Source organism: Cynocephalus volans, chromosome 6 (assembly GCF_027409185.1).
Source record: "Cynocephalus volans isolate mCynVol1 chromosome 6, mCynVol1.pri, whole genome shotgun sequence".
Lineage (NCBI taxonomy): Eukaryota > Metazoa > Chordata > Mammalia > Dermoptera > Cynocephalidae > Cynocephalus > Cynocephalus volans.
The window spans coordinates 47030539-47044642 of record NC_084465.1 but is presented as its reverse complement, the minus strand read 5'-3'; the positions used below and the strand labels follow the sequence as shown (position 1 = coordinate 47044642).

The 14104-nt window shown below is 39.7% G+C and overlaps 1 protein-coding gene across 1 annotated transcript in view; it reads right to left on the bottom strand.

Moving 5' to 3' along the window:
* The window catches only part of LAMB1 (laminin subunit beta 1), a 69288-nt gene that overhangs the window by 8089 nt on the left and 47095 nt on the right, over window positions 1-14104 (bottom strand). The window contains exons 25-29 of the mRNA XM_063098978.1: window positions 8414-8783; window positions 5255-5439; window positions 4036-4277; window positions 1028-1231; window positions 214-358 (exon numbers count right to left, since the gene is read on the bottom strand). Of these exons, the coding sequence (XP_062955048.1) occupies window positions 214-358; window positions 1028-1231; window positions 4036-4277; window positions 5255-5439; window positions 8414-8783 (1146 nt within the window). The remainder of the gene's footprint in view (window positions 1-213; window positions 359-1027; window positions 1232-4035; window positions 4278-5254; window positions 5440-8413; window positions 8784-14104) is intronic.

The window sequence follows — 14104 nt, the reverse complement described above, 5'->3', positions numbered from 1 at the left end:
AGTTTATTTAAGATTATTTAATACACATATATAGGCTTAAGAAATGTTCCCATTTCTTAACATGGACATTTTTCTTATTTGGGAATGTCACCTGATATCCTGCCAGAAATGGATTTTATCTAAAATGCAGATTTGAGTTATGGACTCTCAAAACAGAGACTCTTATATAGGAACAAATGTCTAAAGTAAAATGAAAATGAAAAAATGCCTTACGGGTCAAAAAGTTTCTGATTTGCTTGATCAGATTTCTCAGATCCTCATTACTCTTGTCCACTTTTTCTTTGGTAGCATTTGTTTTCAACAGAACATCTTGAGCATTCTGTTTTGCCTCATCTGCCCTCAGTTTTGCTTCAGAGACCTAAATATGAAGAATAAATTACCCATGGAACAATTTTGCTCTTTCTGAAGGAGACCAGAATATTAGAAATGGCCAAAAAATGATGCTGAAAAACTAAACATTTAGAATCATGTCTCTAGGAAAAAGTATAATATTCCTAAACGAACTGAAATTATTCTTATATAGGTAGAGCTAGCATTTAAAATGTTTTCAAGTTGTTTTTAACTCCTCCAAATCATTTGGTGACCTATCAAATATTCCCTAGTTTTTTTCTCAGGTACCCACATAAATACTTCAGTTAAGAGTATGTGTCACTTTAGAAGACTAAATGCTCAATTACTAGTGTAGAATTTTTGTAGTACAGCTGGATGTACTCGTAATCCTGGACCCATGATAGTAACACGGTTGTCTCAAATTGTCATCAGTTTAAAATTTGCACCTCTTGCTCTAAAGCACGTGCTATTTCCCTGTTAGAAAGTAGAAAGGAAATTCTTTATCTTTGAATAAAATCTCCTCTCTTCTCTGACCTCACAGAAACATGAACTTTTCATACTTGATTGTTCATACAGACTGTGAAATGCTCTTTTCGTTTTAGTCAGTGTTTAGATTGATTTCTCCCTTTCAGATCCTCTTGTCCACAAGAAAAGCAAATAAACAAACAACAAAAACTCTGGCTGTCCACTCAATTACCATCTTGGAGAGCTGTTCCACTTCAGCCAGGGCACTCAGGACATCTCGATCAAAGTCCATGGCTTTCTGCCAGGCACTGTGTGCAACAGTGACCAGACCACCACAGCCAGGCCCCCCACACTTCTTCTGTCCTTCATCAGTTCTGCAGTTTGGGCCGCCACATTCGGTCTCAGAACAGGAGGCCCCTGGAGGTGTTCCACAGGTCTGCAAGAAGCCAAGGAGCAGGCACAAGGGTTCACATAGTGAGTCTGCTGCAACATAACAGCTGTGCAGGGCCTGGGTGGCCCCAGAGAACATGTAGGTGGTCCTCAGCAAGGGTGCTTGAAAACACAGTGTTCAGAAGACAGAATGGAGAGAGGAGCAATGAGTTTAGGAATAAGCTAACCTGTTTATTTCCAAGGAAACAACAGAAGTTTACAACTCATCAATACTTTCTGCCCGAATTAATTAGAATACCATATGGGCTCTGCCCAGGATGCAAACGTTATCTGCAGTATCAAGCTGAATTCTGCCAATGTGAAGGCCAAAGAATGCTTCCCTTTTTTTTCTATCCAGGTAGATTTTAAAAATAGGTATTGCAAATGTTCTTTGGGCCTAGTACCACATTAACTGCTCTGGTGAATACAGAGACCTAAAAGGCCTATTATCCACCCTTTTAGTAACCTGCCCTCTAGTTAGGAAGACAGGATCGTGCCACATAAAATAGCTAAGCAGAGGTCAGATGCAGCAAGTATAAAGGAAAGTAGACACAGGAGAGACTGCTGAGGATTGCAGTAGTTGTAGCTGGGGAAGGATTTGCTGGCTGGTGGGATTTGAGCAGAGGAAGTGGGAGAACATTCCAGGTATGAAAGGAAGAGAGAAAACAGTACAAAGGAAGAAAGGTGGATGTAGCTTTTACAGATTACCCCCCCCCACACACACACCCTTTTCTTATCTACCAGAAAGATCATCACTTGGTCATGGCATATAAATGCAAATTGTGATATTCTAAGTGTGCTATACGATGGAAAAGTCTGAGGAGGAAGAATACTGTATTTAGAGCTATTCTTTTGTGGAAAATGCTCATACTGAAAAGAGGCCAAAGATATACTGCAATGAAAAGCAGTTAACAGAATATTCCCAAACGAGAATAGTACTGTTTTTAAGAAGTTACAAAAAAAAAAAAAGTTTTTGAATAGATATGTAATCAGCTCTTTGGCCTAATAATTTTAAGATAATTAAGATAATTATAGTCAACATTGCATTCGAATTATAACTAAAATAATCATCTTTCATGTGTCTGGTTTACAGTACATAAAAAGCTTCAGAAAATAAAGTTTATTCTGTATGCTGTAGAAGAACACAAGTCTTAAGACAAGAAATGTAAAACTTTCAGGATGCTTTCTAAAAACAATCTGACAGCATACTAGAAGATCTGGTTTGTTTCAACAGAGGCAGACATGAAAAAAAAGCATGGTTCAAGCTAAATACCCATAAAGATAAAGGCCTGGAGATACTTGAAAAACACAAAGTGTAAATTTCTCTCTACAAAAGATAATGGCAGTATGAAATCTATAGAGTCCTCATAGGATAACTAACAGAGGCAAATAGACAGAGAACTGAAGAAGCTGGCTAATGCCCAGGTAGCTTACCAGGTGGAAAAGCAAGCACAGAGAAGGGCACACATTTGTGAGGCCAGAGGAAACCCCTCCCACCTGCCACCCATTCCCAAGATGCCTTGTTACAAAGCAGAAATCCTTTTAGCATGGTTAGCTGCTTCTCATTGTAGTTTGCTGAGATTTTGTGATGACTGCTTTTTTTTATTAGAATTTGTAAGGAAGGAATCAATACTGCAAGGAAAGATTGAGAGGATTGGCATTTCATGTATGTATAACAATGTTGTCTACTGTTAGGTGTAATTCACACATCGCCCTGGGATTTCATTTTTCCTTTTTTTTCCCCCCTCTCTCGGTAGGAGTTTATACTACTTCAAGTAATAAAACCTATGAAGGGCCTTCATTTCTCTTTTTTTCTTCTTAATTTTTCTTTCACTTTTCACTTAAAAAAAGGTGACAGGAGATCTCCTTACTTCCTATTTCCACTAGATGCTATAAAGTTTCACAAGATAATGAATATAAAACCTTGCAGGCATTGATTAAGTTGTTCACCATACAGTACAAACAATGTGTTCTGGTCTATTTCAGAGAAACTGAGGGTGGGAAAGGAGGGAATACTATTACTAAGACAAAGCTGTAATGAGGTTTGATCTCTTCACAGTCTTCTGTGTCCCTCCCCTCTATGTTTACTGTTCCTGTGTATTTCTAGGCTGAGAGAACACAAGCCTTAGTCTATAAAAAATACCCTCCAAATCCTCTCAGAAGGTATCTTTCCATGAAAAACAAGGAGGAAACAGGAGGAAGAATAAGGGTCAGTTTGGCTTTTTTTGGCTTTCTGCCTGATTTTCATTACACTCACTACTCAATTTCATTTGGCTCCGGAGTTACTTTTTAAAACGTTCTGGGAAATGAATCTACTTTCTAGTCTGGTTTCAGGGTTAATCTTCACCAGGTAAAGTTACTAGAACAAAGGAACATTTTACCTAACACCCATGGAAAAAATTCTTTTGCTCCCTTTACTTTTTTTAGGAAGTTCCTCCCAGAATGATTGTGAATACTTCCACTGAGATAGATTTTGCACTTTCAAATCTTAACAAAGTGAAAAAGAAATGTCCACAGTATAAAAAGAATCAAGTTTAAATAAGAAGTCCCTGAGTCAGTACAACAGTATGGGAAAGTAGTCACGATTTTTTGGTTGTACAACAGAGAAACAGAGGAGAAGGCTAGAAACCCACACGCTGTTTTTAATCTGGCTTGGTCACGGATACCCCATACTGTGGTCCGTCCACAGACTGGAGCCTGGGAGTTTCACTCCTGCTGATTCATTTGCAAACTGAACAGTATTAAAGACAAAGTAGGGTGTTTTTTTCTCCTAGAGCACCACAACAGTGAGGTCAAACCCCCAAACCTTACCATTTCAGCAGCAGCTGACAGGTCTAGACTTTGCAGTTTGCCTGCCAGTTCATCAAGAAGGCGAGACTGTTCCTCTTGTTTTTCCCTGAACTGGGACTCTCGCTCCAACATCAAGTCTTCTACTCTGTCTCGCGTGAGAGCCGACTGCTCCACAGTGCTGTTGGGATCTGTGGTGGAGGCATTTACCCTCTCTTCTGCCTCAAGAGACATCTGGAAATACTTGGTAATGCTATCCAAGGCGCCTAGGGCAGGAAATGGAATTGCCCACAGTTAATCTCATTGTACCCAATTTCCTCACCAAGCAATATCCATATTTGGTGTCCTCTGGCCCTAAATTTAATGTAAAGTTTTAAAATTCAAGAAAAAAAATCTCTATGAAGAAGTACAGTCTTCCCCTCATAACCAATGAATATGTTTTGTCCCATTAGCACCTAGTCTAGCTCTGGAGGATGCCAAAATTCTGGGTGAAAAAGGGAAAATTAAGTCAATCATGCAGATATTTCTAGACACAGGCAAACATCCAGTTTTTTCTAAATAGCTGGTGTCAGGCAGCCTGTAGATTATACGTCCTGATGATTTTTCCCTTTTCTCAGTCATTTAACTATTCAGATCCACTCAAACGACTAGTATTATGTGTATAAAAACTGAGATGTTCTGGCTTTAGTGACCTAGTCCAAAAAAAAAAAAGAAAAAGGCAATTATACATTAAATAGGATGGATAGTATAATCTAACATATTTCTACTTTCTTTCACTTTTGGGGGAGGGTCTTATATAGCGTAGGATATCAGTAAATGAAGAATTTGCAAAAATTATTTCCTTACCATTTTTGAATGTAAAAGGATTTACAGAAGTATCAACTTATTATTTCAATTATTCAAAAGATTCCCTTTCCAAGAACGGCCAGTGGGTTAAACCACTAACTGGAAAAATTAGGAAATGGACATCTAGAATGGTGTCCATTACACTGTATTAGAATATACAACTACTGTCACTCACTCTGTGGGACCTTTGCTATGTCTCTCAGGCTCTCTGTGCCCCAAGTCGTCCCATATTTGTAAAATGGGGATTTTAATCCTCATTTGTGCTGGAAGACTCAATGGGCAAAAGCTTTAAAATTATTAGAAAGCACTTTTTTTTTCTGAAAGGGCTATATTAAAAGATTAGACAGATGATTAAATCCACTGTCAAGAATTGAGTATTTGTACAACATCTGCTCACCCCGAATATCTGAGTTTTTGATAAATTCAAGTTGTTCAGCAAGTTCTTTTACAGTGTTGTCTAGGTTCTCTGCTTCTGTCTGTAGAGAATCCAGTTCTTTGGCTGTGCTGTTGCTTTGTGAAGCTGTATCAGATAATTTCCCTTCTACTTGAGCCATCTTTTCTGTAACATCTTTGGTTAGTTTCCTGTAAGGAGAAAGGTAAGCTTACCTATGTAAAATAAACCAAAGGGGATTTTTTCTTTTTCATTTCTTATTTTACCAATGTATAATACAGTTACTTTTCATGTCCCTTTATCAATTCCTCCTTTTCCACCCTCCCTCTCCCCACCAAAGGGGATTTTTAGTTTTATTTTTACATTTTTCTACTAATACTGTATCTATTACTCTGTAATTTCAAGCCAATTCAGTAATTTGTAACAATTTTTCCCTTTCTAAGTACTAGTGCTATTCTCCTTATCATAAAAGACTATATTAAGATTGTATTAAATCTAACAATTTGTCTTTCTTCAAAGACTTTGGAAAAAAACACAAGGTAACATGCAGCTATGTTGTCGAAGAGGGGCCACTTGTAGGATTCCAAATCTCTGCTGTAATATCAGCACAGGTGAGTGTGGAGTTGCAGCTTCATATGTAAGCAGCTTAAGTCCACATCAGCACAAAAACTCAAAAGACAGGCAACTCCAATGTAGAATAATGCCTCCCCACCCGCCAAAAAAACGTTCTTCTCTGAGCCTCAGGGGATCTCCTTCCAGTTGAAAAGGCAGAGAGGAAGCCCTACAGCCCACCACGAAGACAACAGGAGCCACCAAAATCAGCTTTTTATAAAGTCTCCCCTTCAAGCAAGGTTCCATCAAAGGACCTTCCCTTTTTCCACGAAGAAAAAACCCTTTTATTTTTCATAAGAAAGAAGTTAGTATCTCCTGGGAATGAAGTATTAAACATTTAGCTTTCACAATATTTCTTTGGAATCTAAACTCAACTCCATTTTGTTTTATATCTTCAAATCTCCAAAGCTATATTTTTGGCATCTATTTTATATTACTGTGTATATACAGTATGTGTGTGGGAGTGTGTGTGTATCACAAAGAAAGTAATATTTGAGAAGGCCTTTCCTCTGGGTATTACTGGTTCACTTAATTGAATACAATTGTCTTCCCTATAAAAAATTGGGAAAATGTGAAGATGTTGAAAGGTTGAGGGCCATAGAAAAATTATGCTTAAGGCTTGGATAACTAACTAAAAAACAAGCACTTAAAGGGATCATCTGATTTGGTAGATTAAATTACATTTTGTTAAACCCAGTGACATTTTCCTGAGGAAAATATAGTTTCTTTTTTCCATGCTTTCTTTTATTAATCTGTTGATTCACAATAGACTTTCATTTCCTCTCAGGTCTCATAAAAAGCTACAGTTAGAAAAATCAAATCTAACATTACATATTTTTAAATAAGGCCACTCTGAATCCTAAAACATGCATCCTTGGATATTATGTTGAAAAAGGATTAATGAAACTAGTTCTCCTAAAATGATTACAATCTATCTCATTAAATGAATAGTGAGAGTGTAGAAACAGCTTTTTCGGGAATGTAATCTCTCTTTTGGCAGGCTCTCAAAGGACACCAGACCTTTTCCTTCTCCCAGAGATTACAAGAGACTCAGGCCAAGAATCATTTCCTAAATGGGCTTGCACTCGATTGCAGCCTTCCAAAACTTGTGATCAGTGTATTTTAAGAGGCAAAGTCTTTTTAATAAAGTAAAATGCCTCATTAAATGCATTATCACCCCTCATCAGACATTTCCTAATACCCTGGTCAAGCACATGGTTTGGGCACAAAACCTGAGGCATTAAATCAAGGGACCAGTTACTTTAAATCTATAGGATCTTAGGAAGAACCCTCTACAAAGTACTTGAGCTAATAATGTCGGCTGTTCTCATACATAAGGGGAAATGAAAAGTCCATGCGGCTTCTTAGAGATGCTGATTAAAGTCCCATCATACACAAAAAATGTTACTGTAATTCTGTTATAATGTAAAATCACCTTCTCAATCTATAGGATCTAGCTGTGAAACAGTCCTCTCGCTCATGCCTAGATGGTGAGTCTGCAATAAAAAACCATAGCATCTGAGGAAACACAAATGCTTCATACCCTTTCCTGTTTTGTCCTTCAGCTGCTAGGGCTTACTGTACTGTTTTTTTGGGTGTCCTTTTTGGCAAAGGCAGTTGGAATATTTGAGGGCAGAGAAGAAGCTAGGAGAAAGGTAGAAAAGTCCTTGAGAAGAAGTTCAGCATCTCAGCTCAATTCTCAATTTATTTTGACAAAACGAACACTATTAAATTGGAGAGATAATTACCCAGAGAAGGGCTAGGAAGAGGATTTTTCATTGGAGAGAAGTTGTTATAACTGGATGAGTGAAGCACTAGTCTAGTGGACCAATAGCTGAGCTGCAGAAATAACTTGGAAATGAGTCTTATTTGTGGTAATAGAATAACAACAATTTATATTTACAGTTTTTTTTTTTTTTTTTTTTGTCTTTTTCGTGACCGGCACTCAGCCAGTGAGTGCACCGGCCATACCTATACAGGATCCGAACCCGCAGCGGGAGCGTCGCTGCGCTCCCAGCGCTGCACTCTCCCGAGTGCGCCACAGGCTCGGCCCTATATTTACAGTTTTTTGCAATTATATTTTCATTTCATAGATCAATCCTTTTGTTGCTCTGTAAGGTAAAGGCAAATAATTATTCTCCCCCTCCTCCACAAGAGAGAAAATAGAGGCTTAGAACTTAAGTGAATTATCCAGTTCATAAGCCTCGCACGTATCAGAGCTGCAACTCAATTACGGATCTTTTGTCTCCAAATCCAGTGTTCCTTCCATTCTACTGCCTTACTGCACTATTTGCAAAGAGGAGTGCTAAATATGATGAGCTCACATTCTGTACTGCAACCTGCAGAATTCTGGTCCCCAGTGATGTGTCAACATTCATTCACCCAAATGCCCAGAGTCATGACTGCTGAAAAATAATTGGCCTAGAATCTGTTTTCACTCACAGGACTAACCAGATCTTTTGATGGAAGCACTATGGCACAAAACCTTTGGTGTTTGTTCAAAAAGGTGGAAAAAACGTTGTGAATTGTTACTCTGGCTCATTAACGACTTACTCTGCTTCCTCAAAGAGATTCCCAATGTTTTTTAGCGGCTCTGCTGCTGGGCTGTGGGCCAGGATGTCTTTTATCTCATTGACTTTCTTCTCCACCGAGTCCACAGTCTCCCGGTAAGGCCCGATCACACCACTGATCTTCAAGGCCTTGGCTTTCTCCAGGAATTTGTGGGTCCTGTTGGTCAACTCAGCGATGATCACATCCCAGAGAGCAAAGCACTGGTGACAGGGTGTACAGTCAGGGAAGAGCCCCGAGTACCCTCGCGTGCACTTGTCACAACGTGGACCCTCGACGCCCTCCACGCAGACACACTGGCCCGTGGACTGGTCACACTGTGGCGTCTCAATACCCCTGGGGTCACAGTCACAGGCTAGAAGGGAAACAGCAATGCAAGCTGGTCTACTTGATCACAATCCTCAGTGACAAGATTTGGCATTTAGAATCCCCAGTCACTGTTAAAACGCAAAGGTGTCAACTACCAATAATAATTTATCAACAGCTCATGTAGAGACTGCAGCACCTTCCCCTAAAACATGCATGAGCCCAATCCATGCTGTCCCCTTCTAATAACAGTAATAATTAGAAATTAACAGCTAACACTGAACGCTTACTATGTGCCAGGCATTACAGAAATGTTTTACATGAATCATCTCATTTAACCCTGACAATAACCCTAGGAGAGTGGTGGTATAATAATCACTTTCTCATAGATGTGGAAACCGAGGTTATGTGACTTGCCCCAAGTCTCACAGCAAGCAAAAGGCTGCGCCAGGATTCTGGTTCACCACTCTGCAAGTCTGGAGTCTGTGCTTTTAACGTCTGTCCTGCCTCTGCCTCCCCACTAGAAGACCACGTCACTACAGGCAATTCAGGGTATACCCTGATTATGTGAGCCATCTAGCATGAGGTACATCACAAACGAGCAGCTCCTAACATAACTGACCCTTATCTGGTCACAAAGTGGAATAGTGAATACTTGGTGAATGCAATAAAGTCGATCAAAAGACAACTAAATCGGAAAGAAGTTATAGGAATTCTAAGTATCTAGTTTAAAGGCTGTCAAGTAAGTATACAGTCTAATTTGTGGGTGTCTGCCATTGTGATAAGCACACCCAGAGCTATAAGAACGGTGTCGTAAAATGTCAGAAGTGATAAAAGGGCTCTTGGGAACCATTTTGTCCCATCTGCTCACTGGCCCAATAGGGTTAGCAACTTATGCAGAGACAAATCGCACAGGGTAAAATCATGCATGGTACAGCGTAAAAATCAGTGTTCTTGGTCAGTGGCTGTGGCTGAGATTACTTATCACAATGCCTGTGCCATTGAACCCTGGCCTAGAGTCCCAAATCTCAGGTGACCAATTCATTTTTATATCAACACTTGATATTTCACAGTATACAGTGTTTGAATAACAGAAGGCCTGTACACACATCTCTAGCCTTAAATCTTTTCTGGGAAAAGGTGAAGATAAGTAAGTTAACAAAACAAAACAAAACAAACCCCACAATATACTATTTTATTTCCTTAACTAGGCTGTGGACTCCAAAGGAAGGGACACACCTTAAACCATTTTTCCATTCTCAGCATTGAGCACAGGGTTAACTTGGAATTAGAGTTCAACAGCCTTTGCTGAATAAGGACCTAACCTCATGTCAGTATAGAGATGCAAGAGACATTTACATACCTCTAAAAAAGAAAGCAATCCTCCTAAAAATTGCAAAGCACAACAGATTCATACTCTCAGATATCTTTATAAAATCTCCATGGGTCAATAGCTGTAATTTGCCTCTGAAAGACTTTCTAATGGAACATCTTCCAGACCAGTTCTACTGATGGTTCTGAGAGCTGCTCACTGAAAACCTCTATCCTCTCCACCCAGAGATGTGTTTGTGGTCTGTTCCATTCATTTGAGCCAGACCACATTCTGCCTTGTATTGCTAGTTCATATTTTTATTTCCTTTGTTCGCCAGCTACATTCCAAGTGCTCCAAGTGTCAAGTTTAAAGAGTAGAGCATTGTGGTGAAGAGCACCAGCTGTGGACTGAGGTTGTAAATCCTGCCTCCTCCCACCCCAGCCATGTGACCCTGAGCAGTTAGGAAACTGAGTCAAGGCTTCCACATCTGTAAAAAGGGGGAATGATCACACCTACCTCCTAGGACTGCTTTCAGGATAGAATAATTCTGAAGTGCTTAGAAGAACATCTGGTCTATAGTAAGCATTCAATTAATGTTAGTTTTTATTATCACCTTCTGTGTCCCTACAAGTATCTAGTTGTCTCTTCCCCAGTGTTGCTTATCACATTTCCATTGGGTAATGGAGAAAAAGTGGCCAGGGTCTTATGTTTGTTTTTGTACTTTGCCAATAATAAAATTTTTAATTATTCACATTTAAAGTTTATAGTATCCCTGTCCTCAACCTTTAGGATTTTAAAACATATAGTTTCCTTGGTGCCTTGGGGTTTCAAAACGAAAACCTGGATTTGTTTTTTTAAACAGATTATTTCTTTCTAGGCACTTCAGGCATGCTTCATTTTTCCTGTTTTTGAGGGCATTCTCATATGAATCAGGAAGCAGCTTAGACAAACTGTGGGTAATTTTAATTGTAATCCCTAAACCATTAGTTCTACAATATGTTCCTTTAAAAAAGATTCCACAATCAAGGTAAATTTGGGAGATTCTATATCCTTCTCTTGAAGATTAAAAACGAATATCAGCATATTAAAGATTTAGAAGAGTTCTACAGGAATAATCTTGTTTCATGTTGTTTTTACCCAGCTGCATCCCAAACATACTTGACAATGGGATCTTTTTTTTAGTGAAATACCTAGTGACACCCCAGAGGAATAATGGGAAAGGCTTGGGAAAACCACTACTCTCATCAATTTCTGAGATCAGGAAAATGGAAAGAACTTAGTTAATGCTGTACCTGAAGAGTTTATGTTGCTTAGATTTTAGGAATAGATTCTATTTCATTTGGTAAAAATACAGTCACCTTCCAGACAGCTGAAGTTTATCTGGGTCACCTACATCCTAGCCTCTCAAACTTGGGCGTGCTTTGGAATCACCTGCAGGGTTCATGAATACAGATTGCTGCCCCACTCCCAACCTCCACATTCTGATTCTGTAGATGCCTTGGGTTGAATGTCCACCCAAAACTTGATCCCCCTGTAACTGTTGAGGGTAGGAAATCTATTATCTTAATTGAAAGGTGGAGCCTTGAAGAGATGATTAGATTGTAGGACCATGCCATAGTGAATGGATTAAAAATGGTGGTCATGGGTGTGGTTTTGAGGGCTTTAAAATGAGAGTGAATGAGGTTAGTCTCTGCTCCACCATTTTTCTGCCATGTGAGACCCTTGCACTGCTGTAAAGCCATCAGAGAAGACTCACCAGATGTGTCCCCTGGTCTTTGGACTTCCTAGCTTCTGAAACTGTAAGCAATAAATTGTTTTCTCACAAAGTACCCAGTTCTGTGTATTTTATTAAAAGCAACAGAAATGGACTAATAAAGTCGGTCTGGGTGGGGCCCAGGAATCTACATTTCTAACTAGTTCAAGAGATGCTCACAGTCACTAGACTCCATTTTCCCAGCTGTTTCTACCTTCCTTTCGTATGCTAGTGTGTGTGCTTACACACTTCAAAGGGTAGAGCTGGAGCAGAAACATAACTTTGGAAGTTCACCAATGTAGACTGATGTACAAACCTAAGGACCTGTTTAAGTATGAGGAACAAATGCTGCCAAGGATAATAAACGAGGCTACTTTGTCCACACTTGCCTCGCAAGCCTCATAGTGGTGAGGGTGGGCAGCACTACAGGGCCTCTTAGAAGGTGGACCAATAAACTATCTTCTGGGGCCTACTTACCCCACATCTCCTTAGGCTGCAAACAACTGAGGCAGATGTTGCATATGCATTTAGTTTGCTTAGAAAATTACTTATTTTCCACAGATGATGCAAAGGTACACTTTAGTTCAGGCTGAAATAAGTTTTTACTGGATTCATGTAAAGGTATGTCTTACTCTCATTCTGTCAGAGGCATCTTTGAGGAGAAAACACTGGCCCAACACTAGGATTTAAAAGGCAGATAAGGCTTCCCTCCTTACTTGGCCGTGGGAGTTTAATCTGGGTGAGAATTCCAAAGGGCCGGCAGAGCTTTGGCTGACTCCAGAAGGCAAAAAACAGTTCATCTAACTGACCAATGTTCCTTTTCCCTGACTAAAAAGTAAACTGTCAGATTTCACAGGTGGCTAGATTGCAGTTTTATCATTGAAAAAACTGAATTCTCTCTGGAAGGGGACCAAATGACCATTCTAAAATGCATCAGGTTTTAATTTCAAACTGATGCTGGCAACTGCTAAAGCTTCTCTGGACATGTGATTCCTTCCCTGTTAAATTTCCAGAATTGCTTCTCTTGGGGTCACCTGGGAGGCAAGCACCAGAAAGCCCACATTTACGACCTTATAAAAAGGCACCCCCTACCCCCAAGAATATTTTCATGGAAATTACGGAAATTCCCACACTCGTGTGGCTGAAGCAGAAAGATCAGTAGACAATTTAATATCTCATGGAACTAACATTACGGGGGAGATTCTCCAGTCATCTCTCATACCTACCAGGATCTAAAAAACTATAAACCCACTGTGTAGGCAGGCTATAGCTGATGAGGCCAAATGCGTTTTCTCCCCTCTTAACAAGAAAGGAATCGGAGTCCAGGTAGCCTTGAGCACAACTGAGATCTGTCAACTATGAAATGGAAATTATATTTACCTCCACAGGTTGTTGCGAGGATAAAATGAAGAATATGTATATAATATGCCTAAAGGTGCTCCCCACTTAACAGATTCTCTGTAAATGGCCACTAGAACTGATCTTTTCCATGAAATCTTCCCTAATGACTCCAGTTGCTACTGATCTTGCCCTCTTCTGACAACTGAAAAGGTCTGCACTAATTGTTTCCTGCTTTCTGCTGTCCTGTTACTTTCTTTGTACCCCATTTCCCCAAATAGCCTGCAAGAGCCTGCCATTCGGTATCTGCTATCCTCCACTATGCCTACTCGCCACTATGCACCCACAGGCTCTCAAAGTTGGGTTGACTATCCACCTTTCTGTTGGAAACTGAATTTGCCTTGGGACAGAGAAAGTGCTGCACCGTAAGAATCAGGTTCTCTTCTGCCATGGACCTTGCCTCAAAGCAATATGGGACTCCAGGATTTGCTACAATGCCGAAAGGTTTGCTGTTACTATACCTAGACATTTCTGTTTTACCAAAAGCAAGGGAAATCTAAATACTTTTTATCTCTTACATGTGATGTTCTTTTATCTGACATTCTCACCTATCCTTTCTGGTTTTGGCCTCAGTAGTATAACTTCAATTTTGGAACGAAAGTTGGAGGATAGAAATGAACTTCCCATCTAGCCCAGGACTCAAACTTTTTATGCAAAGGTCCAAATAGTAAATATTTTAGGCTTTGCAATTCTGTCTCTGTCCTGACTACTAAACTCTGGTGCTGCAGCACAGAAGCAGCCACAGATAATACGTAGACAGAGGGTGTGAAACGTCCTTTACCAACATGGGCAGTGGGCTGGATCTGGCCCCATATATAGTTTGCTCACCTCTAGTCTAGCCCACCACTTCTGGGGACACACATTCTGTTATCAGGATTATATAAGAAAATACATCCCTCTACTGAAA